Source organism: Pyrgilauda ruficollis, unplaced genomic scaffold (genome assembly GCF_017590135.1).
Source record: "Pyrgilauda ruficollis isolate IOZ18807 unplaced genomic scaffold, ASM1759013v1 scaffold566, whole genome shotgun sequence".
In the NCBI taxonomy this organism is placed as follows: Eukaryota; Metazoa; Chordata; class Aves; order Passeriformes; family Passeridae; genus Pyrgilauda; species Pyrgilauda ruficollis.
In genome coordinates, this window is record NW_024527333.1 from 1 (window position 1) to 24,398 (window position 24,398).

At 45.0% G+C, this 24,398-nt stretch overlaps 3 protein-coding genes across 4 annotated transcripts; 1 reads left to right on the forward strand and 2 right to left on the reverse strand.

Annotated features, from left to right (window-relative positions):
• Positions 1 to 667: 667 nt before the first annotated feature.
• BOLA2B (bolA family member 2B) lies at positions 668 to 3,639 on the reverse strand. Its single transcript, XM_041481778.1, has 3 exons — positions 3,490 to 3,639; positions 2,393 to 2,486; positions 668 to 958 (listed from the first exon to the last, which is right to left on the reverse strand). Exons 1-3 carry the CDS (start codon positions 3,553 to 3,555, stop codon positions 852 to 854), a joined length of 267 nt encoding a protein of 88 aa, XP_041337712.1. The 5' UTR covers positions 3,556 to 3,639; the 3' UTR covers positions 668 to 851.
• Positions 3,640 to 4,583: 944 nt separating this feature from the next.
• Positions 4,584 to 12,379, forward strand: LOC121361267 (structure-specific endonuclease subunit SLX1-like). Its single transcript, XM_041481781.1, has 5 exons — positions 4,584 to 4,864; positions 5,284 to 5,335; positions 6,440 to 6,742; positions 7,294 to 7,424; positions 12,045 to 12,379. Exons 1-5 carry the CDS (start codon positions 4,587 to 4,589, stop codon positions 12,157 to 12,159), a joined length of 879 nt encoding a protein of 292 aa, XP_041337715.1. The 5' UTR covers positions 4,584 to 4,586; the 3' UTR covers positions 12,160 to 12,379.
• An 868-nt stretch (positions 12,380 to 13,247) lies between these two features.
• On the reverse strand, positions 13,248 to 23,794 carry SGF29 (SAGA complex associated factor 29). Of its 2 annotated transcripts, none has more exons than XM_041481779.1 (9): positions 23,655 to 23,794; positions 21,332 to 21,407; positions 21,175 to 21,247; positions 19,034 to 19,098; positions 18,743 to 18,872; positions 17,655 to 17,801; positions 16,630 to 16,665; positions 14,724 to 14,886; positions 13,248 to 13,372 (listed from the first exon to the last, which is right to left on the reverse strand). In XM_041481779.1, exons 1-9 carry the CDS (start codon positions 23,727 to 23,729, stop codon positions 13,256 to 13,258), a joined length of 882 nt encoding a protein of 293 aa, XP_041337713.1. In that variant the 5' UTR covers positions 23,730 to 23,794; the 3' UTR covers positions 13,248 to 13,255. The 2 variants fall into 2 exon arrangements, with proteins under 2 accessions (XP_041337713.1, XP_041337714.1); XM_041481780.1 differs by having other exon boundaries at positions 21,175 to 21,224; positions 21,318 to 21,407.
• Between the last annotated feature and the right edge of the window lie 604 nt (positions 23,795 to 24,398).

Genomic DNA, 24,398 nt, shown 5'->3' on the forward strand with positions numbered 1-24,398 from the left:
CGGTACCCACAATGCATTGCGGGAATAAGGGGCATTTCCGCCTCCGTACCCACAATGCACCGCGAGGCGCCGCAATGGCAGCGCTGGGGGCTCGGACTGGCAGCACCTCCCAGCTAAATAATGGCAAATTTATGTAAATTTTATGCAGATTTATGCAAAATAAGCCTATCCTAAAGACTCCCTTTGCCTGAGGATGAAGTCACGGCATGTAAATGAGGGAGGCGGGTTGACTTTATGCAAATTTATGCAAATCTACCCCCATTGCAAAGCCCTCACGCAAGGATGACATCACTGCTATATGCAAATGAGGGGTGTTGGTTGCCTCTGGGCAAATTTATGTAAATCAAACCCGATTCGAAAGCAGCCTGCACCCAATGACATCACTACTGTATGCAAATGAGATGTTTGCAGCCTTTATGCAAATTTACGCAAATAAACCACACCCCAAAGTTTCTCTCACCCAATGACGGCACCAGAATATGCAAATGAGGAAAGTATATTGTGTTCTATGCAAATTTATGCAAATAAGCCACACCACAAATCAGTCCTTACCCAAGGAAGACATTACCCTATATGCAAATTAGGAATGTTTATTGCTGCTATGCAAATTTATGCAAAGTAACCCCACCCAGAGCTGCCCTGAACGAATGATGACATCACCACAACATGCAAATGAGGAATGTTTATTGCCTTTTTATGCAAACTTATGCAAATGAGCGCCACCTCCGCCCTCTTCCGCCTCCATTTCAGGCCCTAAAGGGGGCGTGGCCTCGACCAATCAGAGCCGGGCTGTGGGAATTTATGCAAATCCATGTAAATGAAGCTGGGATGGGGGAAATTGGTATGCAGATTTATGCTAATGAGCCGCGCTCCGCCTCCCACTGCTCGGGGGTCAGCGTCCGCTGCTCCAGGGCGTGGATCCGGCCCAGCTCCTCCTTCAGCGCCTCGTTAACGAGCCTGCGGTTAATTAGCCGCTAATTAGCCCCGTTAATTAATTAATTTACCCCTAAATAACCACTTCGCTAACCCCATCATGTAATTAATTAAGTAATCCATTAATTAGCTAATGCGTCTGTTAAAAACGCTCATGAACCCCCCTCACTCCATTGATTAATCCATTAATTAATCCATTAATTAATTCATCCATGAAAACCCCTCATTAAACCCCTCACATAATTAAGTAATCCATTCATTAATTAATCCATCCATGCATGCAATTAATCAATTAATCCCATTAATTAACCCATCTGTTAAAATCCCTCATTATCCCCCCTCACGCCATTAATTAATTAATCCTGTAATTAATTTACCCATCCATAAAGCCCCTCATTAACCCCCTTGCTCCATTAATTAATCCATTAATTAATCAATCAATTAATTAATCAATTAATTAATCCATTAATTAATTAACCAATCCATTAAACCCCCTAACTTCATTAATTATCTGCTTAATTAAAGCCCCTCATTAATCTCCTCCATTCCCTTTAGACCCCGCCCCCTTTGCCACACCCACTTTAAACCCCGCCCACCTCATCCAGCCAGTCCTAGTTAAGCCCCGCCCCTTTCACAATATCAACACCCCTTAGCAACCCCCCCACCCCTTAGCAACTCTCATTTAAGCCCCACCCACTTCCTCATTTAAGCCCCGCCCCTTTCCCATTCCAATCCCACTTAAGCTCTGACCATTCCCCATTTCAACCCCACTTAAGCCACGCCCCTTTCCATTTACACCCCATTTAAGCCCCGCCCCTCATCATTTCAACCCCATTTAAATTTTCAAACTCCATTTAAGCCCCCCCCCTTTCACAATTCAAATCTGATTCAAGCCCCGCCCATTTCCCATTCCAATCCTCATTTAAGCCCCGCCCATTCCCCATTTAAACCCCACCCACTTTCCATTGAAATCCCATTTAAGCCCCGCCCATTTCTCCACCTTAAGCCCCCTTAAGCCCCGCCCCTTTCCCACTACAATCCTCATTTAAGCCCCGCCCATTCCCCATTTAAACCCCACCCACTTTCCATTTAAATTCCACTTAAGCCCCTCCCATTCCCCAATTGAATCCCATTTAAACCCCGCCCCTTTCCCATTCCAATCCTCATTTAAGCCCTGCCCATTCCCTATTTTAACCTGATTTAAGCCCCGCCCACTTGCCATTTCAATCCCATCTAAGCCCCGCCCATCCCCCTTTTCAACCTCATTTATGCCCCGCCCATTTAATTTTTCAATCTCCATTTAAGCCCCGCCCACTCCCCATTTAAACCCCACATAAGCCCCGCCCATTTCCCACTCCAATCCCCATTTAAGCCCCTCCCATTCCCCATTTAAGTCCCACCCACTTTCCATTTAAATTCCACTTAAGCCCCTCCCATTCCCCAATTGAATCCCATTTAAAGTGCCGCTGCAGGGTTCTGAGGCCGCGGAAAATTCCGGAAACGACGAAGACGCGGAAGCTGCCCTGGCACAGCTGGGGGGAGTCCTGCACCTCCTGCAATTAGCGCTAATTAGCGCTAATTAGCGCCAATTAACCCTTCATTCACCCCGCCGTTAGCCATGAATAATAATTAGGAGTAATTAGTGTTAATTACTGCCCATTAGCCACTTGTTGTAATTAGAGCTTTAATTAATCAATAGAATTGGCGCCCTCAACCACTAATTACACAAATTAAATACTAATTGAGTCCTGTTAACTGTTAATTAGCGGTTATTGACCCCTAATTAGCAAAATTTTGGCACTAATTAACAGTAATTAATGCCTATTAAACACCTATTATAACTACAATCTAATTAATAATGTATAAAGTTAACAATTAGAGACACAATTAACAATCCAACCGCTAATTAACACCTATTAATTGCTAATTGGCACCCACTAAATGCCAATTAGTTGTTTTCAGCACTTAATTAACACCAATTCTTCACTAATTAACACCCATTGACCTCTTACCATTACTGCAATTTAATTAATATCTATAATTACCACCCCAACCGTTAATTAACACCAATTACAAACTAATTGAAAGCTGTCAAACACTAATTAAGATCCATTTATCAGTAATTAGAACCAATTAGCCGCTAATTAACAGCTGTTAGGCTCTAATTAACACACCTTAATTGCTAATTAACTCCCGTTAGACACTCATTAACACTCCTGACCTGTTAATTAACAGAAGATAATTACTAATTAGCCGCCATTAGCCACTAATTAACACCAGATAGGCGCTAATCAGTCACCATTAAACACTAATTAACTACAATCCAGGTTAACAAAGTCATAATTAACACCGACTCATGAACCCTCCAAGCACTAATTAAACCCTCCCAACCGTCATTAATACCCTAATTAACCCTAATTAACCCCTCCCCCTCCTAATTAACGCCCCCCAACCGCCCATTAACCGCCATCCCGGCTAATTAACGCCCTCCCCATCCTAAGAAAACCGCGGCTGCGGATAATCAGCGGTTAATTAATTAATTAGGGAATTAATTACCACGTGCTCGGCCTGGAGCCGCTCCTGGAGCCGCAGCCGCAGCTCCTCCGCTGTGGGAGGCTCCATTTCCGCTTCCGCCTGCGTCACTTCCGCTCCGCGCGGGGTGTTGTGGGCACCGAGGCGGAAACGAAGCAAAGCATTGTGGGTAGCGAGGCAAATGGGAAGGTTTTTGCAGAGGCTTGTGGGTAACGAGGCAAAAGTAGGTGTCTCGCAAGGGTTTATGGGTAACGAGGCGGAAGTGCAGCTCTCCCATTCCGTGTGGGCACAGTGAGGGCCCAGTACGAACCAGTTTGGACCAGTAAGAGAGAAGTGACCGCACTAAAGGCACCAGTGCCACCAGTAAGAACCAGTACGGGATCAGAAGTGACCAGTACGGAACCAGTACGGGAGAAATGACCGCAGTGAGGGCACCAGTGACACCAGTAAGGACCGGAGGGGGCAGCAATCCCTCACAATGGCAGGGCTCGCGATGCATTGTGGGTACCGAGGCATAAACCCCGTGGGTGCCACGGGAAAACGGCCGCCATTTTTACCGAGGCGGAACAACCGGAAGTTTCCCCTCAGGGGTCGCAAGGCACTGTGGGTAGCGAGGCAAAATCTCCACAGCTTTACCGAGGCGGAAATCCGAGCATTAAAGGAGAAAATTTTTCCTCTTCTTCCTCCTCCTCCTCCTCCTACTTATTCTCTTTTATGAGTTCTGGGCACCGAGTCAAAAACGCCGCCATTTTTACCGAGGCGGAAAAACTGGAAGGTCCCTTCACGGACCGCAATGCAGTGTGGGTAACGAGGCAAACCCTCCACAAATTAACGCATCATAAAAATAAAATAAATTTCTTCTCTTCCTGTTCTTCCTCTTCCTCCTCCTCCTGTCCTCCTCCTCCTCTTTAATGAATTGTGGATGCAGAGGGAAAACCGCCGCCATTTTTACCGAATTGGAGAAATAGGCAGTTCCCCCTCACCAACCGCAATGCTTTGTGGGTAACGAGGCAAACCCGCCGCCATTTTTACCGAGGCAAAAGTACGTTACCCTTCCGCAATGCATTGTGGGTACCGAGGCAAACCCGCCGCCATTTTTGCCGAGGCAAAACACATTGGAAATGCCTCTCTTCGCAAAGCATTGTGGGTACCGAGGCACAAACCCTCCCCTATACCGAGGCGGAAGCGGCTGCGTTGGACCGGAAGCCGCCCCGGGGCATTGTGGGGCGGCGATGGCGGCGATGAGGGCGGTGTATTTGCTGCGCTCCGCCGCCCCTCAGGGCCGGTGCCGGGGCCGAACCTACGTGGGCTTCACGGTGGATCCGCGGCGGCGGCTGCGGCAGCACAACGGCGGCAGGAGGAGGGGGGGAGCCCGCAGGACCAGCGGGAGAGGGCCCTGGTGCGGGAGCCGGGGGGGATTGAAGGGATTTCAAGGGGATTTGGGGGGGCTCAGGGGGGTTTTGGGGGCGTTTAAAGGGGGATTTGGGGGATGGGGGGGTTTTACAGGGATTAAAGGGGGATTTGGGGAGGTTCAAAGGGGATTTGAGAGGACTTTTGAGGGGTTTAAAGGAATTTGGGGGGATTCAAGGCGGATTCTGGGGGGACATGAGGAGCTAAAAGAGGATTTTGGGGGCTTTAAAGGGATTTAAAGCTGGATTTTGGGGGATTTTAGAGAGATTTTGGGGGGTTTAAAGGGAGATTTTCAATACTATTTAATTAAAAATACGTTAATTATTTTTAAAATTAATTATCTCAAGTAGTTCTTTTTGATTTTAAATGAATTTTGAGGCAATTTTCAACATTTTTCCCCAAACAAAGGGAAATGGAACTTTTCGTCCACGGCTTCCCCTCCGACGTCGCCGCCCTCAGGGTGAGCCACGCCCCCTTTTTAGCCCCGCCCACCTCATTAAACCATCTTAAACCCCTCCTGTTTTAGTCTAAGCCACTCCCACCTAAGCCCCGCCTACCTAATTAATCCATTTTAAACATCTCCTCCTTTAGTTTAAGCCCCTCCCACTTTTCAACCCCATTCATTTAAGCCCCGCCCACCTCATTAATCCATCTTAAACGACTCCTCCTTTAAGATGAGCTCCTCCCACTTCAAGACCACACCCATTCAAGCCACACCCACTTCATTATTCTATCTTAAATCCCTCCTCCTTTAAGCCCCTCCCACTTTGAAACAAACCCTACAGAAGCCCCGCCCACCTCATTAATGCACCTTAAACCCCTCCTCCTTTAAGCCACTCCCACTGGAGCCCCGCCCACCTCATTAATCCATCTAAAACCCCTCCTCTTTTTATCTAAGCCACTCCCACTTAAGCCCCGCCTACCTCATTAATCCATCTTAAACCCCTCTATAGTTTAAGCCCCTCCCACTTTTCAACCCTGTTCATTTAAGCCCCGCCCACATTAATCCATATTAAACCCCTCCTCCTTTAAGATTAGCTCCTCCCACTTTAAGACCCCACCCATGTAAGCCCTGCCCACTTTACTAATATGTCTAAAAGCCCTCCTCCTTTAAGCCCCTCCCACTTTTAAACCCAACCTACAAACCCCGCCCACCTCATTAATCCAGCTGAAACTCTTCCATTAATGTAAGCTCCTCCCACTTTAAGACCCCACCCATGTAAGCCCCGCCCACCTCACTAAATCCTATGCTAATCCCTTAACATTAAGCCCCTCCCACTTTCTAGCCGCATCCATGCAAGCCCCGCCCCCTCATTAAATCTAATTAAAACAATCCACTTATAAATTAAGCTCCTCCCACTTTTAAACCCCACCCAATTAAGCCCCGCCCACCTCATTAAGCCCTATTTAAAACTCTCCCCTTTAAAGTCCTTCCCACTTTTTAATTATTCCTTTAAGCTTCACCCACTTAATCCTCACCCCACTCAAGCCCCGCCCACCTCATTAATCCCAACAAAACCCCTCCCCCTTTTCTTAAAACTTAAGCCCCGCCCCTTCCTTTCAGTTCGAGTGGGCGTGGCAACACCCAAACTCCTCCCGCTGCCTCTTGGCCCCGCCCCCTCGCCGCCCCCGGGAGCAGCCAATCAGCTTCGCCCTCCGCCTCTTGCCCCGCCTCCTCCGGGCCCCGCCCTGGTCCCGCCTCCCGTTAAAAATCCGCTGGCTCCGCCCACCGCGCCCCGCCCTGGAGTTGGCCCCGCCCCCTCACGTGGTGGAGGAGGAGGGGGCGGGGCTGCCGCGCCTTAAAAGGAAAAAGGGGCGGAGTCAAGAGGTGGAGGTGGAGGATTGTGGGTGTGGCCTGTGTGGGGAGGTAAGGGGCGGAGCTTAAAGGGTGGGGCCTAAAGGGGAGGGGCTTGAGGGTTGGGCTAAAGGGGGAGGAGCTTAGATTGTTTGATGATGTGGGCGGGGCTTAAAAGGGGAGGAGTTTAGCGGTTTAATGAGGTGGGTGTGGCTTAAAGGGGTGGGGCTTGAATTGTTGAAAGTAGGAGGGGCTTAAAGTGGGAGGTGCTTGAATAGGTGGAGCTTAACTGGGTATGGGACAAAGTGGGAGGGGCTTAAAGTGGGTGGAGCTTTTTATGAGGTGAAGGGGTGTGGCTAAAATGGGTACAGCCAATGGTCTGGAAAGTGGGTGTGGCCTAAAAGGGGCGTGACCTCTGCAGGTGTAAAAATTAAAAATTGGTGAATTTTTCTGCTTAAAAATATTGAATTATGCAAATTTTAGAATTTGGGCGTGGCCTGATCATTTCTTAATTAACGACTGTGCTTTTAAATCAATAAAACCTTCTTAAATTTAAATTTTATACAAATGAATGCTTTTGGAGCAGGAATTTTTGGGTTTTGACGTTTCCACACCCCTTTTAGGCACAGGCCACGCCCCTTTTGTGCTGTCCCCGCCCCCAGTGCAAGATGGCCGCCCATCCCGCCTGCCTGGCCCGGCTCTTCCTGGCCCCGGAGCCCCGGCAGCTGCTGCCAGTAGGGGGCGCCTGTCCCAGGTGAGAAAGGGGCGGGGCTTGTGCTTGGGGGCGGGGCTTGTTCATCATCCATTACCTTATATGGAAATTTTCCAAGATGGCTGTTAGGGGGCGGTGCTTCTTTCTAAGGCCTTCTTCCTTATAAGGAAAGGTAGCAAGATGGCTGCCAGGGGGTGGAGCTGCTTATAAAGTGTGGTTTATCTTATAAGAAAGATTTCAAGATGGCTGCCAGGGGGTGGAGCTTGTTATAAAATATGTTTTATCTTGTAAGAAAGATTTCAAGATGGCTGCCAGGGGGCGGAGCTTGTTATAAAATGTGTTTTATCTTGTAAGAAAGATTCCAAGATGGCTGCCAGGGGGCGGAGCTTGTTATAAAATGTGTTTTACCTTGTAAGTCAATTTTTTCTCAAAAGAATTTTCACTTTCCTTCCAAAACTCTGTTTTCCCCCAATAACAACAAATTTTCCCCCAAAAAAATCTTAATTTTTCCCACTAAAAATCCCATTTTTTGCGCCCAAAAACTACAAATTTATTCCTCATGAAAACCCCGTTTTTCCCCATAAAAATCCTTATTTTTCCCCAAAAACAATCCCAAAATTCCCATTTTTTTACCCATAAAAATCCCAATTTCCCCACAAAAAAATCCCATTTATTCCCCCACAAACTCCCTATTTCCTGCCACAAAAATCCCAATTTTTCCCCGTTAAAAAATCTGATTTTTTTCCGTTTTTCCCCTTTTAAATCCCATTTTTCCCCCCACATAAACCCCATTTTTTCTTGATAAAAAACCCCAAAATTTTTCCAGAAATATGCCAATTTTTATTACATTTTCCCCTCAAAACCCCTTCATTTTTCCCCTTAAAAAAATCACATTTTTTCCATTTTTCCCCCCAAAAATCTCATTTTTTTCCCCCATTCTCCCCTCCCCCCTTAATTCCAGGCCGCTCTTCCTGAATTTTGGGTCGTTTTCCCCAAATTTTTGGTCGTTTTCCCCGAATTTTCTGTCGTTTTTCCCCAATTTTCACTTTTTTTTGGTCTCTTTGCAGGCCACCACGTATCGCTGTGCCACGTTCAGGGGTGGGGAGTAACCGTCGGCGTAGGAGGTGTCCTCGAAAAGCACCGAATAATCATCCTGGGGCTGGGAAATTTGGGGAAAAATTTGGGATTTTTGGGAAAAAATAAGAATTAGAAAAGGAACCATGCCCCCAGATTGCTTCCTTATATGGTAATAGGTGCATAGCAACAGGCCACGCCCCTTAGCAACCTCCTTATAAGGTAATAGGGCACTTTCCAACCCCCCTTATGTGGCAATGCCTCTCCTTAGCAACAAGCTCCACCCCTTAGCAACCCCTCATATGGCAATACCTTAGCATTTCCCTTACATGGTGATCCCTGCCTTAGCAACAAGCCACACCCCTTAGCAACCCCTCCAAGCTCCCACAGCGCCCCCTCGTGCCTGCCTTGATTTTCCCTTATATGGTAATACCACCCTAGCAACAAGCCCCGCCCCTTAGCAACACCCTCCCTTTACCCTCAGCGCCCCCTAGTGGCCGCGTTGATTTTTTCGCAAAAATCCTCATTTTCAAGCAGATTTTTGGGGTGATTTCGGCCGATTTTGAGTCAGACAACATGGACGGCAATGCCTCTCCTTAGCAACAAGCCACACCCCTTAGCAACCCCATTATATAGCAATGATTCTACTTAGCAACAAACCACATCACTTAGCAACCCCTCGTAAATTAATACCTTAGCATTTCCCTTATATGGTAATACCTCCCTTAGCAACAAGCCACACCCCTTAGCAACGCCTCATAAGGCAATACCTTAGCATTCCCCTTATATGGTAACACCTCCCTTAGCAACAAGCCCCACCCCTTAGCAACCCTCTCCCTTTACCCACAGTGCCCACATTCATTTTCCCTCATATGGTAACCCCTACCTTAGCAACAAGCCCCGCCCCTTAGCAACCGACTCCCTTTACTCACAGTGCCCCCATCGCCCATGTTGATTTTCCCTTATATGGTAAGACCTCCCTTGGCAAGAAGCTCCGCCCCTTAGCAACACCCTCCAAGCTCCCACAGCACCCCCTAGTGGCCGCATTGATTTTTCCCCAAAAATCCTCATTTTTAAGTGAATTTGTGGCGTGATTTCGGCCGATTTTGAGTCAGACAACATAGATGACAATGACTCTCCTTAACAACAAGCCACGCCCCCAACAACCCCCTTATATAGCAATCATTCTACTTAACAAACCACACGCCTTAGCAACCCCTCATAAAGCAATGCTTTAGCAATTGCCTTATATGGCAACACATCCCTTAGCAACAAGCCACACCCCTTAGCAACCACTCAAGAAGCTATACCTTAACCTTCCTGTTAAATGGTGATACCTCCCTTAGCAACAAGCCCCGCCCCTTAGCAACCCCCTCCCTTTACCCACAGGGCCCCCTATTGCCCATGTTGATTTTCCCTTATATGGTAACACCTCCCGTGGCAACAAGCCCCGCCCCTTAGCAACCCCCTCCCTTTACCCACAGCGCCCCCTAGTGCCTGCCTTGATTTTCCCTTATATGGTAATACCACCCTAGCAACAAGCCCCGCCCCTTAGCAACCCCTCCAAGCTCCCACAGCGCCCCCTCGTGCCTGCCTTGATTTTCCCTTATATGGTAATACCACCCTAGCAACAAGCCCCGCCCCTTAGCAACCCCTCCAAGCTCCCACAGCGCCCTCTAGTGCCTGCCTTGATTTTCCCTTATATGGTAATACCACCCTAGCAACAAGCCCCGCCCCTTAGCAACCCCCTCCCTTTACCCACAGCGCCCCCTAGTGGCCGCGTCGATTTTTTCCCAAAAATCCTCATTTTCAAGCGGATTTTTGGGGCGATTTCGGCCGATTTTGGGCCGGGCACTCACGCGCTGGGGCGGGGCGTGGATGAGGGCGCGGTAGAAGCAGGTGGTCTGCGGGTACAGGGCCAGCACCAGCTGATCCTTGTGGAACAGAGCCTCGGGGTCCGTCTCGGGGTTGGTTTTCCACTGGGGCAGGGGGATGATGCGACGGCGGCTCAGGGTGTGGCGCCTTGTTTTTGGGGCGAAAAAAGGGGATTTTGGGAAAAATGGGAAAGTTTGGGGGGGTTTGGGGGGGTTTATGGGGAGGAATTGGGGTTTTGGCGGGAAAAAATAGGATTTTTTGGGGGGCCAAAGGGGATTTTTATGGGGAGAAAATGGGATTTGTGGGGGAAAAATTGGTAAAAAATTGGGATTTTTATGGGGAATATTTGGGTTTTTTATGGGGGAAAGTTGGGGGGAAATTGGGATTTTTATGGGGAAAAATTGGGATTTTTAAGGGGAAAAATTTGGGGAGAAAATGGGATTTTTATAGGGGAAAAATTGGGATTTTTGAAGGGGAAAATGGCAAAAATTTGGGGGTTTATTGGGGGAAAATTGGGATTTTTATGAGGAAAAGTTTGAGACGAAAATGGGGAAAAAATTGGATTTTTATAGGGGAAAATTTGGGATTTTTGGGAGAAAAAGTTGGGAGTTTTATGGGGGAAAGAATGGGATTTTTTTGGGAAAAATATGGGGGTTTTATGGGGGGAAATTGGGATTTTTATGGGAAAAAAAATCCCAATTTCCCCCCATAAAACCCCCATATTTTTCCCAAAAAAATCCCATTCTTTCCCCCATAAAACTCCCAACTTTTTCTCCCAAAAATCCCAAATTTTCCCCTATAAAAATCCAATTTTTTCCCCATTTTCGTCTCAAACTTTTCCTCATAAAAATCCCAATTTTCCCCCAATAAACCCCCAAATTTTTGCCATTTTCCCCTTCAAAAATCCCAATTTTTCCCCTATAAAAATCCCATTTTCTCCCCAAATTTTTCCCCTTAAAAATCCCAATTTTTCCCCATAAAAATCCCAATTTCCCCCCAACTTTCCCCCATAAAAAACCCAAATATTCCCCATAAAAATCCCAATTTTTTACCAATTTTTCCCCCACAAATCCCATTTTCTCCCCATAAAAATCCCCTTTGGCCCCCCAAAAAATCCTATTTTTTCCCGCCAAAACCCCAATTCCTCCCCATAAACCCCCCCAAACCCCCCCAAACTTTCCCATTTTTCCCAAAATCCCCTTTTTTCGCCCCAAAAACAAGGCGCCACACCCTGAGCCGCCGTCGCATCATCCCCCTGCCCCAGTGGAAAACCAACCCCGAGACGGACCCCGAGGCTCTGTTCCACAAGGATCAGCTGGTGCTGGCCCTGTACCCGCAGACCACCTGCTTCTACCGCGCCCTCATCCACGCCCCGCCCCAGCGCGTGAGTGCCCGGCCCAAAATCGGCCGAAATCGCCCCAAAAATCCGCTTGAAAATGAGGATTTTTGGGAAAAAATCGACGCGGCCACTAGGGGGCGCTGTGGGTAAAGGGAGGGGGTTGCTAAGGGGCGGGGCTTGTTGCTAGCGTGGTATTACCATATAAGGGAAAATCAAGGCAGGCGCTAGAGGGCGTTGTGGGAGCTTGGAGGTGTTGCTAAGGGGTGGGGCTTGTTGCTAGGGGAGTATTTTCCTTATAAGGAAACCCAAATTTCAGCTGAAATGGGAGGGGCTTTGTCTAAGGGGGCGTGTCCTCACTCTGACCCCACCCCCAGATGCCACACCCATCTCCTGTGGGGAGATCTGATTCGTCGCTGCCTGGGAGAGGCGGATCCTGAAGAGGAATGGGTGGAGCCTGATGACATCATCACAAGCTCCGCCCCCACATGAAGCCACACCCACCACGAGTTTTTTTAGCATTTTAAATTTATTTATTTGTAATTAAATCATTTTTTAAATAACAAAATTAATTTGTTAATTATTACTTAAAGTAACGTGGCTTTGTTGGGCCACACCCATGTGACATCATTTCCTTTTGCCCCGCCCCCTTTTGGCCGCCATTTTGAGAGCTCAAATTCCCCATTTTTGACCAGTTTTTCACCATTTTTTCCCCCAATTTTTTTTCCCTCAAAGTAATTTTTTTGAATTCTGCAAAACCTCCCAAAATATTTTTGCTTTTTTCCCCAAATTTCAAGGCATTTTTTCACCATTTTTTCCTAAATTTTGAGTCATTTTCCCCCTCATTTTACCCCCCAAAAATCCCAATTACTTCCCTTAAAAAACCCCAAAATATTTTAAATTTGCCCAGAAAAATCCCACTTTTATTCCCAAAAAAACCTCAATTTTTCCCTTAAAAATTCCAAATATTCCCCCTAAAAATTTCAATTTTTTCTCAAAAGAATTTTCACTTTCCTTCCAAAACTCTGTTTTCCCCCAATAACAACAAATTTTCCCCCAAAAAAATCTTAATTTTTCCCACTAAAAATCCCATTTTTTGCGCCCAAAAACTACAAATTTATTCCTCATGAAAACCCCGTTTTTCCCCATAAAAATCCTTATTTTTCCCCAAAAACAATCCCAAAATTCCCATTTTTTTACCCATAAAAATCCCAATTTCCCCACAAAAAAATCCCATTTATTCCCCCACAAACTCCCTATTTCCTGCCACAAAAATCCCAATTTTTCCCCGTTAAAAAATCTGATTTTTTTCCGTTTTTCCCCTTTTAAATCCCATTTTTCCCCCCACATAAACCCCATTTTTTCTTGATAAAAAACCCCAAAATTTTTCCAGAAATATGCCAATTTTTATTACATTTTCCCCTCAAAACCCCTTCATTTTTCCCCTTAAAAAAATCACATTTTTTCCATTTTTCCCCCCAAAAATCTCATTTTTTTCCCCCATTCTCCCCTCCCCCCTTAATTCCAGGCCGCTCTTCCTGAATTTTGGGTCGTTTTTCCCGAATTTTGGGTGTTTTTTCCCCAATTTTCACTTTTTTTTGGTCTCTTTGCAGGCCACCACGTAGCGCTGGGCCACGTTCAGGGGTGGGGAGTAACCGTCGGCGTAGGAGGTGTCCTCGAAAAGCACCGAATAATCGTCCTGGGGCTGGGAAATTTGGGGAAAAATTTGGGATTTTTGGGAAAAAATAAGAATTAGAAAAGGAACCATGCCCCCAGGTTGCTTCCTTATATGGTAATAGGTGCATAGCAACAGGCCACGCCCCTTAGCAACCTCCTTATAAGGTAATAGGGCACTTTCCAACCCCCCTTATGTGGCAATACCTCTCCTTAGCAACAAGCCACACCCCTTAGCAACCCCCTTATATAGCAATGCCTCTCCTTAGCAACAAGCCACACCCCTTAGCAACCCCTCATATAGCAATACCTTAGCATTTCCCTTACATGGTGATCCCTGCCTTAGCAACAAGCCACACCCCTTAGCAACCCCCCCAAGCTGCCACAGCGCCCTCTAGAGCCTTCCTTGGTTTTCCCTTATATGGTAATACCATGCTAGCAACAAATATAGCAATACCTTAGCATTTCCCTTACATGGTGATCCCTGCCTTAGCAACAAGCCACACCCCTTAGCAACCCCCCCAAGCTGCCACAGCGCCCTCTAGAGCCTTCCTTGGTTTTCCCTTATATGGTAATACCATGCTAGCAACAAGCCCCACCCCTTAGCAACCCCCTCCCTTTACCCACAGCGCCCCCTGGTGCCCGCCTTGATTTTCCCTTATATGGTAATACCACCCTAGCAACAAGCCCCGCCCCTTAGCAACCCCCTCCCTTTACCCACAGCACTCCCTAACGCCTGCCTTGATTTTCCCTTATATGGTAACAACTCCCTTAGCAACAAGCCCCGCCCCTTAGCAACCCCTCCAAGCTCCCACAGGGCTCCTTAGTGGCTGCAATGATTTTGCCTTATATGGTAATACCACCCCAGAAACAAGCCCCGCCCCTTAGCAACCCCCTCCCTTTACCCACAAGGCCCCCTATTGCCCATGTTGATTTTCCCTTATATGGTAACACCTCCCTTGGCAACAAGCCCCACCCCTTAGCAACACCTCCAAGCTCCCACAACGCCCTCTAGCGCCTGCCTTGATTTTCCCTTATATGGTAATACCACGCTAGCAACAAGCCCCGCCCCTTAGCAACCCCCTCCCTTTACCCACAGCATCCCCTACTGCCCATGTTGATTTCCCCTTATATGGTAACACCTCCCTTGGCAACAAGCCCCACCCCTTAGCAACCCCTCCAAGCTCCCACAGCGCCCTCTAGCACCTGCCTTGATTTTCCCTTTTATGGTAATACCACCCTAGCAACAAGCCCCGCCCCTTAGCAACCCCCTCCCTTTACCCACAGCGCCCCCTAGTGGCCGCGTCGATTTTTTCCCAAAAATCCTCATTTTCAAGCGGATTTTTGGGGCGATTTCGGCCGATTTTGGGCCGGGCACTCACGCGCTGGGGCGGGGCGTGGATGAGGGCGCGGTAGAAGCAGGTGGTCTGCGGGTACAGGGCCAGCACCAGCTGATCCTTGTGGAACAGAGCCTCGGGGTCCGTCTCGGGGTTGGTTTTCCACTGGGGCAGGGGGATGATGCGACGGCGGCTCAGGGTGTGGCGCCTTGTTTTTGGGGCGAAAAAAGGGGATTTTGGGAAAAATGGGAAAGTTTGGGGGGGTTTGGGGGGGTTTATGGGGAGGAATTGGGGTTTTGGCGGGAAAAAATAGGATTTTTTGGGGGGCCAAAGGGGATTTTTATGGGGAGAAAATGGGATTTGTGGGGGAAAAATTGGTAAAAAATTGGGATTTTTATGGGGAATATTTGGGTTTTTTATGGGGGAAAGTTGGGGGGAAATTGGGATTTTTATGGGGAAAAATTGGGATTTTTAAGGGGAAAAATTTGGGGAGAAAATGGGATTTTTATAGGGGAAAAATTGGGATTTTTGAAGGGGAAAATGGCAAAAATTTGGGGGTTTATTGGGGGAAAATTGGGATTTTTATGAGGAAAAGTTTGAGACGAAAATGGGGAAAAAATTGGATTTTTATAGGGGAAAATTTGGGATTTTTGGGAGAAAAAGTTGGGAGTTTTATGGGGGAAAGAATGGGATTTTTTTGGGAAAAATATGGGGGTTTTATGGGGGGAAATTGGGATTTTTATGGGAAAAAATTTGTGATGAAAACGGGGGAAAATTGGGATTTTTATGGGGGAAAATTGGGGGCAAATTGGGGTTTTTATGGGGAAAAATTGGGATTTTTAAGGGGAAAAATTTGGGGAGAAAATGGGATTTTTGAAGGGGAAAATGGGATTTTTATGGGGGAAAATTTGGAATTTTTGGGAGAAAAAATGGGATTTTTTTTGGGGAAGTATTTGGGACTTTTATGGAGAAAAGTTCAGGACATTTATGGGGGAAAATTGGTGAAAATTGGGATTTTTATGGATAAATTTTGGGGAGAAAATGGGGAGAAATGAAATTTTTTGGGGGGGCAAAAAATGGGATTTTTATGGGGGAAAATGGGAATTTTATGGGGGAAAAAAAAGATTTTTGGGGAAAAAAATTGAATTTTTTTGGGAAAAAATTGGAACTTTTATGGGGGAAAATTGGAGAAAAATTGGGATTTTTATGGGGGAAAAATGAGATTTTTATGGGGAAAAACTGGGGGAAAATTTGGATTTTTATGGGGAAAATTACGGGAGAAAATGGGAATTTTATGGAGAAAAAAATTGAAGTTTTTTGGGAAAAAATTGTGACTTTTATGTGGGAAAGTTGGGGGAAAAATGAGATTTTGGGGGGAAAAAAGGAGGGGGAATGGGATTTTTTTGTGAGAAAATTTTGGGATTTTTACAGGGAAAAATTGGTGAAAAAATTGAGAGTTTTATGGTAAAAAATTGGGATTTTGTAACCAAAAAAATTGTAAAAATTTGTGGGTTTTATGGGGGGAAATTGGAATTTTTATGGGAAAAAATTTGGGGAGAAAATGGGAATTTTACAGGGGAAAATTTGGGACTTTTATGAGGAAAAATTTGGATTTTTGGGGGAAAAAAAAGGATTTTTTTGGGAAAAATATGGGGGTTTTACGGGGGAAAATTGGAAATTTTATGGGGAAAAATTTGGGGAGAAAATTGGGGGAAAATGGGGAAAAAAATGGGATTTTTATGGGGGAAAATTGTTGAAAAATTGGGATTTTTGTCAGGAAAAATTGGAATTTTTGGGGTAAAATTGTGAAAATTTTTGGGTTTTATAGGGAAAATTGGGATTTTTGGCAGGGAAAATTGGGATTTTGTGGGAAATTCCGTGATTTTGACAGGAAAACCAGGGATTTTGGGGCATTTTAAAGGAAATTTGAGAAGTTTTTTTTGTCACTCACTCCTTCCCTTCCTCGTCGATGTCGTCAACTTCGTACCTGGGGAAAAAAACACAACTCAAAACCCAAATCCTGAGAAAAAAATGGAATTTTTTAGCCCAAAAATGTCATTTTTGAGGCAAAATTACAGATTTTGAGACCAGTAAAGTGAAATTTTCAGCCCAAAATTGTGAATTTTAAGCCCGAAAAAGTGAACTTCGGCCAGAAAAAGTGAATTTTGAGCCCAAAACTGTGAATTTTTGGGGCAAATAAAGCAAATTTTCTCCCGAAAATTTGAATTATGAGGCCAAAAAAGGAGAATTTGTCCTTGAAAAAGTGACTTTTGTTCCAAAATATTGAATTTTAAGCCCAAAATGTGAATTTTGAGCCAAATAAAGCAGATTTTGGCCTGAAAAAGGGAATTTTGACCCTAAAAAGCAAATTTTGAGGCCAAAAAAGGGACTTTTGAGCCAATCAAACCAAATTTTGAACAGAAAAATTCGAATTTTGACCCAAAAATGTGAATTCTGAGGCCAAAACCAGCCTATTTTGAACCCACCACTGTGAATTTTTATCAAATAAAACATATTTTGAACAAAGACTGTGAATTTTGTGCCCAAAAAATGCCAATTTTACCCAGAACAAGCTCATTTTGAAGCCAAAAAAAGCAGATTTTGATGCAAAGAAAAACCAATTTGGAAGTAAAAAATTTATTTTTTGAAGAAAAAAATTTGATTTTTGATGCAAAAAATTTGATTTTTGACACAAAAAATTTGATTTTTGACGCAAAAAAAATTGATTTTTGATGCAAAAAATTTGACTTTTGACCCAAAAAAATTGATTTTTGATGCAAAAAATTTGACTTTTGATGCAAAAAATTTTGACTTTTGACCCAAAAAATTTGATTTTTGACCTAAAAAATTTTATTTTTGATGCAAAAAATTTGATTTTTGACACAAAAAAACTGATTTTTGAGCGGAAAAAAGAGGGTTTTGTGCTGAAAAAGGGGGATTTTGGGCTGAAAAAGGGGGATTTTGGGGGTGACTCACTTGTTGGCAGCGTGGCTGTAGCTGACCACCTCGGCCAGGATCCACTGCTCGTCCCCCTCCAGGGCCTTGACCCTGGCGGCCACTTTGTCCCCGGGCTTGGCCACGTAGTCACCGGCGGCCGGCACGGCCCCGCACAGGGGAGGGGGTCTGGGGGGGCACCCCGAAATTCCTGAGCCTAAAATTCCCAAATTCTCCAAAATTCCCTCCAGAAATTCCCAAATTTTCCCCCCAAAAGATTCTCAAAATTTCCCAAAAAATTCCCCCAAATTCCCCATTAAAAACTTCCCAAAATTCCCTCAAATTCCCTCCAAAATTCCCCATAAATATTCCCTCAAACTCCCCATAAAAAGCCTCCAAAATTCCTATCAAAATTCCCCCCCAAAAACCCCCACAATTCCCCCCAAAATTCCTTCAAATTCCCCAGAAAAATTCCCCAAAATTCCCACCGGAATTCCCCCAAAAAATCTCTCAAATTCCCCATAAAAATTCCACAAAATTTCCTCAAATTCCCTCCAGAATTCCACATAAAAATTCCCAAAAATTCCACAAAATTTTCTCAAATTCCCTCCATAATTCCACATAAAAATTCCCAAAAATTCCCTGTATTTTCCCAAATTCCCTCCAAAAATTCCAACAAATTCCCCCAAAATTCTCTTAAATTCCCCAAATTCCCCCTTGCCCCCACAAATCCCTCATTATTCCCCAAAATTCCCATTTTTCCTCATTTTCCCCCACATTTCCCAATGCAAAGCACGACCATCCTCAGCTCAATCAAACCCCCTTTTATTCCCCCCAAATCTCCTTTTTTCCCCACAAATTCCCCCTTTTTCCCCCCAAATCCCTCTTTACCCTCCCAAAACATTCATTATCCCAAAGAATTCCCAATTTTTCCCCATTTTTCCTCACTTTTCCCCACATTTCCCAACCCACACCAGCCCCACCACCGGCACCCTAAAGCCCCCCTTTTTTCCCTCAAATTCCCCGTTTTTCCCCACAAAATCCCCGGTTTTCCTCCAAATCCCTCTTTACCCTCCCAGACCTCCATTATTCCCAAAAATTCCCCTTTTTTTTCACCCATTTTTCCTCACTTTTCCCCGGGCTTCCCGATCCACAGCGGCAGCGTCATCGCCGACTGCTGCAGCAGCGTCATCAGCACCCCTCTCCTCATCGTCTTCCTCGGCGGCTCTGCCTCGCTGTAAATCCCGGCGATTTTTGCCGCTAGAGTTAAAACATTAAAAAAGACCCGGATCCCATCAAAATTTGTGGGATTTGGGTGGAATTTTGAACGGTTTTAAGGGGTTTTGAGGGGTTTGAGGCTTTTCCCGCCTTTTTCCCGGCCGTGAGGGGAGCTGCGCGGCAGCGCCCCCTAGCGGCCGTACCGATGCGGCGCTCCTCAAGCAGGGATTTGATCTCGGCGATTTTATCCAGAGCTCTCCGGAGGACGCTGAGGAGGATAAAAAAAGAGGGGAAAAAGGTAAAAATTGGGGGGAAAAGTGGAGTTTGGAAGGTGGGAAGGGGTGGGGAAAGGAAAAGGGGGGGATTTTGGGGGGAAAAGGGGGTTTTTGGGGAGAAAAGGGGAGGAGGGTGGGCGGAAAATTAGGAGGGAATTGTGAGGGAAACTGAGGGGAAAAGGGAAAATTTGCAGGGAAACAGCAGGAATATGAGGGGAAATAGAGAAGATCTGGAGGGGAAAAGTGAGAATTTGAAGGGATAAAGTGGGAATTTGAGAGAAAAAGGAAAAATTGGAGGTGGAAGGAAAAAAGTAGAAATTTGAAGGAGAAAGCAGAAATTTGAGCGGGAAAAGTGGGAAGCTGGAGGGGAAAAGTGGGAATTTGAAGGGATAAAGCGGGAATTTGAGATAAAAAGCAGAAACTGAAAGTAGAAAAAATATCTGAGGGCAAAAAGTGGAAATCTGGAGAGATAAATTAGGAATTTTAAGGGTAAATGGAAATCTGAGGTTAAAAAAATGGGAAATCTGACAGAAAAAAAAAAAAAGTGGGACTCTGGAGAAATAAAGCAGAAATCTGAAGGAAAAAACTGGGAATTTGAGGTGGAAAAGGGGAAATCTGAGGGGGGAAAGTGGGAATTTGAAGGGATAAAGAGAAAAATTGAGAGAAAAAGCAGAAATTGGAGGTGGAAAAAAATCAGAGGGAAAAAATTTGAAGGGGAAAGCAGAAATCTGAGGGGGAAAAGTGGGAATCTGAGGAGAAAATTAGGAATCTGAGGGGGGAAAAAAGTGGGAATCGGAGGGGAAAAAGTGGGAATCTGGAGCAAAAAAGAAGAAATCTGAGGGAAAATTGGGAATTTGAAGGGATAAAGTGGGAATTTGAGATAAAAAGCAGAAACTGAAAGTAGAAAAAATATCTGAGGGCAAAAAGTGGAAATCTGGAGAGATAAATTAGGAATTTTAAGGGTAAATGGAAATCTGAGGTTAAAAAAATGGGAAATCTGACAGAAAAAAAAAAAAGTGGGACAGAAAAAAAAAAAGTGGGACTGGAGAAATAAAGCAGAAATCTGAAGGAAAAAACTGGGAATTTGAGGTGGAAAAGGGGAAATCTGAGGGGGGAAAATGGGAATTTGAAGGGATAAAGAGAGAATTTGAGAGAAAAAGGAAAAATTGGAGGTGGAAAAAAAATGGAAGGAAAAAAGTAGAAATTCGAAAGGGAAAGAAGAAATTTGAGCGGGAAAAGTGGGAAGCTGGAGGGAAAAAGTGGGAATTTGAAGGGATAAAGTGGGAATTTGAGATAAAAAGCAGAAACTGAAAGTAGAAAAAATATCTGAGGGCAAAAAGAGGAAATCTGGAGAGATAAATTAGGAATTTTAAGGGTAAATGGAAATGTGAGGTAGTGGGAATTTGAGATAAAAAGCAGAAACTGAAAGTAGAAAAAATATCTGAGGGCAAAAAGTGGAAATCTGGAGAGATAAATTAGGAATTTTAAGGGTAAATGGAAATCTGAGGTTAAAAAAATGGGAAATCTGACAGAAAAAAAAAAAAGTGGGACAGAAAAAAAAAAAGTGGGACTGGAGAAATAAAGCAGAAATCTGAAGGAAAAAACTGGGAATTTGAGGTGGAAAAGGGGAAATCTGAGGGGGGAAAGTGGGAATTTGAAGGGATAAAGAGAAAAATTGAGAGAAAAAGCAGAAATTGGAGGTGGAAAAAAATCAGAGGGAAAAAATTTGAAGGGGAAAGCAGAAATCTGAGGGGGAAAAGTGGGAATCTGAGGAGAAAATTAGGAATCTGAGGGGGGAAAAAAGTGGGAATCGGAGGGGAAAAAGTGGGAATCTGGAGCAAAAAAGAAGAAATCTGAGGGAAAATTGGGAATTTGAAGGGATAAAGTGGGAATCTGAGGGGGAAAAGCAGAAATATGACAGAAAAAGGTGGAAATTAATAAGGAAACAGCAGAAATATGAGAGTTGAAATTGGAAATCTGAGAGGGAAAAGTGGGAATTTGAAGGAATAAAGTAGAAATTTGAGGAATTTGAGGGGTTTTGGATTTAAAAACGGGAATTCTGGACTCACTTGCACTCGGCCTCGGCGTCGGCTTTGGCTGTGGTGTAGAGCCCTCGGAGCTTGGTGCGGTAATAGGGGGAAACTGAAGGGGATTTTGGGGGTCAAAATGTCCCAAAAACCCCCAAAATCCCCCCAAAATTCCCAGTAAATACCAGAATTTTTTTACTTTTGTTCTCCGTCTGCATCCGCTCGTGCGTCTTCTGGATGTTCACCAGGTTGTGCTCGCTGCGGGAGCGTTCCTCCTGAGGGGGAGAGTTGGAAAAAAATTGGGGAAATTGGGAATAAAGGGAGGAAACGAGGAAAAAATTGGGGAAATTTGGGAAAAAAGAGGGAAAAATGAGGAAAAAAGTATTGGAAAAGGGGGGGAATGTGGAAAAAAGGGAGGGAAAAGAGGAGCTTTGGGTTAATAAAGGGGGATTTATGAGGGAAAAATTGGGAAATTTGGGGGTTGGAGTTAATAGAGATTTATGAAAGAAAATGAGGAATTTTGAGGGGTAGGAATTAACAAATTGGAAATTTTAAGAAAAAAAATGAAGGATTTGAGGGGTTAGAGTTAATAAACAGGGATTTATGAGGGAAAAATTGGGATATTTGGGGGCTGGAGTTAATAAATAGAGATTTATGAAGGAAAATGAGGATTTTTGAGGGGTAGGAATTAATAAATAGGAAGTTTTGAGGGGAAAATGAGGGATTTGGGGGGTAGGAGTTAATAAATGGAGATTATTGAGGGAAAAATGAGTGGTTTTGGGGGTTAGAGTTGATAAAGAGAAATTTTGAGGGGAAAAATAGAGAAAAATTTGGGATTGGAGGGGGAAAAGTGAATTTGAGCAAATTAAGAGGGATTTGGGGTAGAAGCGGGTGATTTGGGGGCAACTAAAGGGCAATTTTAGGGTAAAATCGGTCGATTTTAGAGTAAAATTTGTGAATTTGGGATAAAACGGGCCATTTTGCAATAGGAATGGGCGGTTTTATAATAAAATAAGTGACTTTAGGACAGGATATGCTCGATTTTTGGGTAAAATGGACAGGCTTTAGGGCTAAAAATGGGTGATTTTGTGAAGTTTGTGAAGGGAAACTGGAGATTTTGAGGGGAAACGGGGGATTTATGAGGAGAAAATGGAAATTTGTGAGGGAAAATGAGGGAGAAACAGGACCTCCGTGAGGGGAAAAAGGTGATTTGGGAATAAATGGGTGATTTTTGGGGTCCGTGAGGGGAAAGAGGAGATTTTGGTGTGAAATGGATGATTTTTGGTACCCGTGAGGGCAAACGGGAAGGAAATAACGGGATCGGTGAGGAGAAATCAGGGAAAAGTGGAGCAAACGGGGATCGGGGATGGAAAACGGGGTGTGCTCGCTGCGGGAGCGTTCCTCCTGAGGGGGAGAGTTGGAAAAAAATTGGGGAAATTGGGAATAAAGGGAGGAAACGAGGAAAAAATTGGGGAAATTTGGGAAAAAAGAGGGAAAAATGAGGAAAAAAGTATTGGAAAAGGGGGGGAATGCGGAAAAAAGGGAGGGAAAAGAGGAGTTTTGGGTTAATAAAGGGGGATTTATGAGGGAAAAATTGGGAAATTTGGGGGTTGGAGTTAATAGAGATTTATGAAAGAAAATGAGGAATTTTGAGGGGTAGGAATTAACAAATTGGAAATTTTAAGAAAAAAAATGAAGGATTTGAGGGGTTAGAGTTAATAAACGGGGATTTATGAGGGAAAAATTGGGATATTTGGGGGCTGGAGTTAATAAATAGAGATTTATGAAGGAAAATGAGGATTTTTGAGGGGTAGGAATTAATAAATAGGAAGTTTTGAGGGGAAAATGAGGGATTTGGGGGGTAGGAGTTAATAAATGGAGATTATTGAGGGAAAAATGAGTGGTTTTGGGGGTTAGAGTTGATAAAGAGAAATTTTGAGGGGAAAAATAGAGAAAAATTTGGGATTGGAGGGGGAAAAGTGAATTTGAGCAAATTAAGAGGGATTTGGGGTAGAAGCGGGTGATTTGGGGGCAACTAAAGGGCAATTTTAGGGTAAAATCGGTCGATTTTAGAGTAAAATTTGTGAATTTGGGATAAAACGGGCCATTTTGCAATAGGAATGGGCGGTTTTATAATAAAATAAGTGACTTTAGGACAGGATATGCTCGATTTTTGGGTAAAATGGACAGGCTTTAGGGCTACAAATGGGTGATTTTGTGAAGTTTGTGAAGGGAAACTGGAGATTTTGAGGGGAAACGGGGGATTTATGAGGAGAAAATGGAAATTTGTGAGGGAAAATGAGGGAGAAACAGGACCTCCGTGAGGGGAAAAAGGTGATTTGGGAATAAATGGGTGATTTTTGGGGTCCGTGAGGGCAAATGGGAAGGAAATAACGGGATCGGTGAGGAGAAATCAGGGAAAAGTGGAGCAAACGGGGATCGGGGATGGAAAACGGGGCATCCTAAGGAGCAAAGAAAAATCCTAAAGGAAAATTGGGATATCCTAAAAGAAATTACGGTACCTGCGTCTGTTTAATGAGCTGGTGCAGCTCCCCCAGCAGCTCCGCGATGCGCGAATCGGCCGAGACCAGCGCCATGACTGGAGAATGGAACGGGGATGGGGGGGCAAAATGGCGGCGGCTCCTGAGGGGAGCGGCGGGAGGGAAGGGGGCGGGACAAAATGGCGGCACCGCCTCAGAAGGTACCCAAACCACGCCCATGCCGCACCATATATGGTTATAGCCACGCCTCTTTCCCCTAATATAGCATAAAACCGCACCTACTTATTATTTACAAGATCCTAAGCCACTCCCCACGGTATTCCTTATATGGATTCGCTCGTGGCAAAGCCACGCCCTTCATGTCCTATTATGGATTCACCTCCCTTTAAGCTGAGCCTCCTCATCTCCAAATATGGATTACCCGCGGAAAATCACGTGCTTGCTGTCACATGACCAGCGCCCAACATGGCGGACGAGGAACCGCTGCTGCCGCCGGGTGAGAGGAAAAATGGGGAATAAAAATGGGGATTAAAAACGGGAATTGGGGATAAAAACCGGGATAAAACCCCGGAATTAAAACCGGGATAAGGGGCCGGGAATGGAGCCGGGAAGGGGAACCGGGAGTGGCGAACGCGGCACGAAAACAGGACCGGGAGACAAAAACTACCCCAAAATCTCCCAAATTTTCCCCAAAATCCCTTCAGAACTCCTCCCCTCCCCCACAGAGGAAGACTCCGCCCCTCCCCCGCCACCCCCGACCTCCTC

Excerpts from the sequence above, each read along its gene's own strand:
- LOC121361267 (XM_041481781.1), top strand. The coding sequence starts at position 4,587 with ATGCCTCTCTTCGCAAAGCATTGTGGGTACCGAGGCACAAACCCTCCC. Across the intron at positions 4,865-5,283 it reads ACCAGCGGGAGAGGGCCCTG|GGAAATGGAACTTTTCGTCC; the intron begins GTGCGGGAGCCG and ends CCCCAAACAAAG. Across the intron at positions 6,743-7,293 it reads GGTGTGGCCTGTGTGGGGAG|GCACAGGCCACGCCCCTTTT; the intron begins GTAAGGGGCGGA and ends CACCCCTTTTAG.
- SGF29 (XM_041481779.1), bottom strand. The coding sequence starts at position 23,729 with ATGGCGCTGGTCTCGGCCGATTCGCGCATCGCGGAGCTGCTGGGGGAG. Across the intron at positions 16,666-17,654 it reads TACAGCCACGCTGCCAACAA|GTACGAAGTTGACGACATCG; the intron begins GTGAGTCACCCC and ends TTTTTTCCCCAG. Across the intron at positions 13,373-14,723 it reads TCCACGCCCCGCCCCAGCGC|CCCCAGGACGATTATTCGGT; the intron begins GTGAGTGCCCGG and ends CAAATTTCCCAG.
- BOLA2B (XM_041481778.1), bottom strand. The coding sequence starts at position 3,555 with ATGGAGCCTCCCACAGCGGAGGAGCTGCGGCTGCGGCTCCAGGAGCGG. Across the intron at positions 2,487-3,489 it reads GGCTCCAGGCCGAGCACGTG|GAGGTGCAGGACTCCCCCCA; the intron begins GTAATTAATTCC and ends CGCTAATTGCAG. Across the intron at positions 959-2,392 it reads CAGAACCCTGCAGCGGCACT|GGCTCGTTAACGAGGCGCTG; the intron begins TTAAATGGGATT and ends TAATTAACCGCA.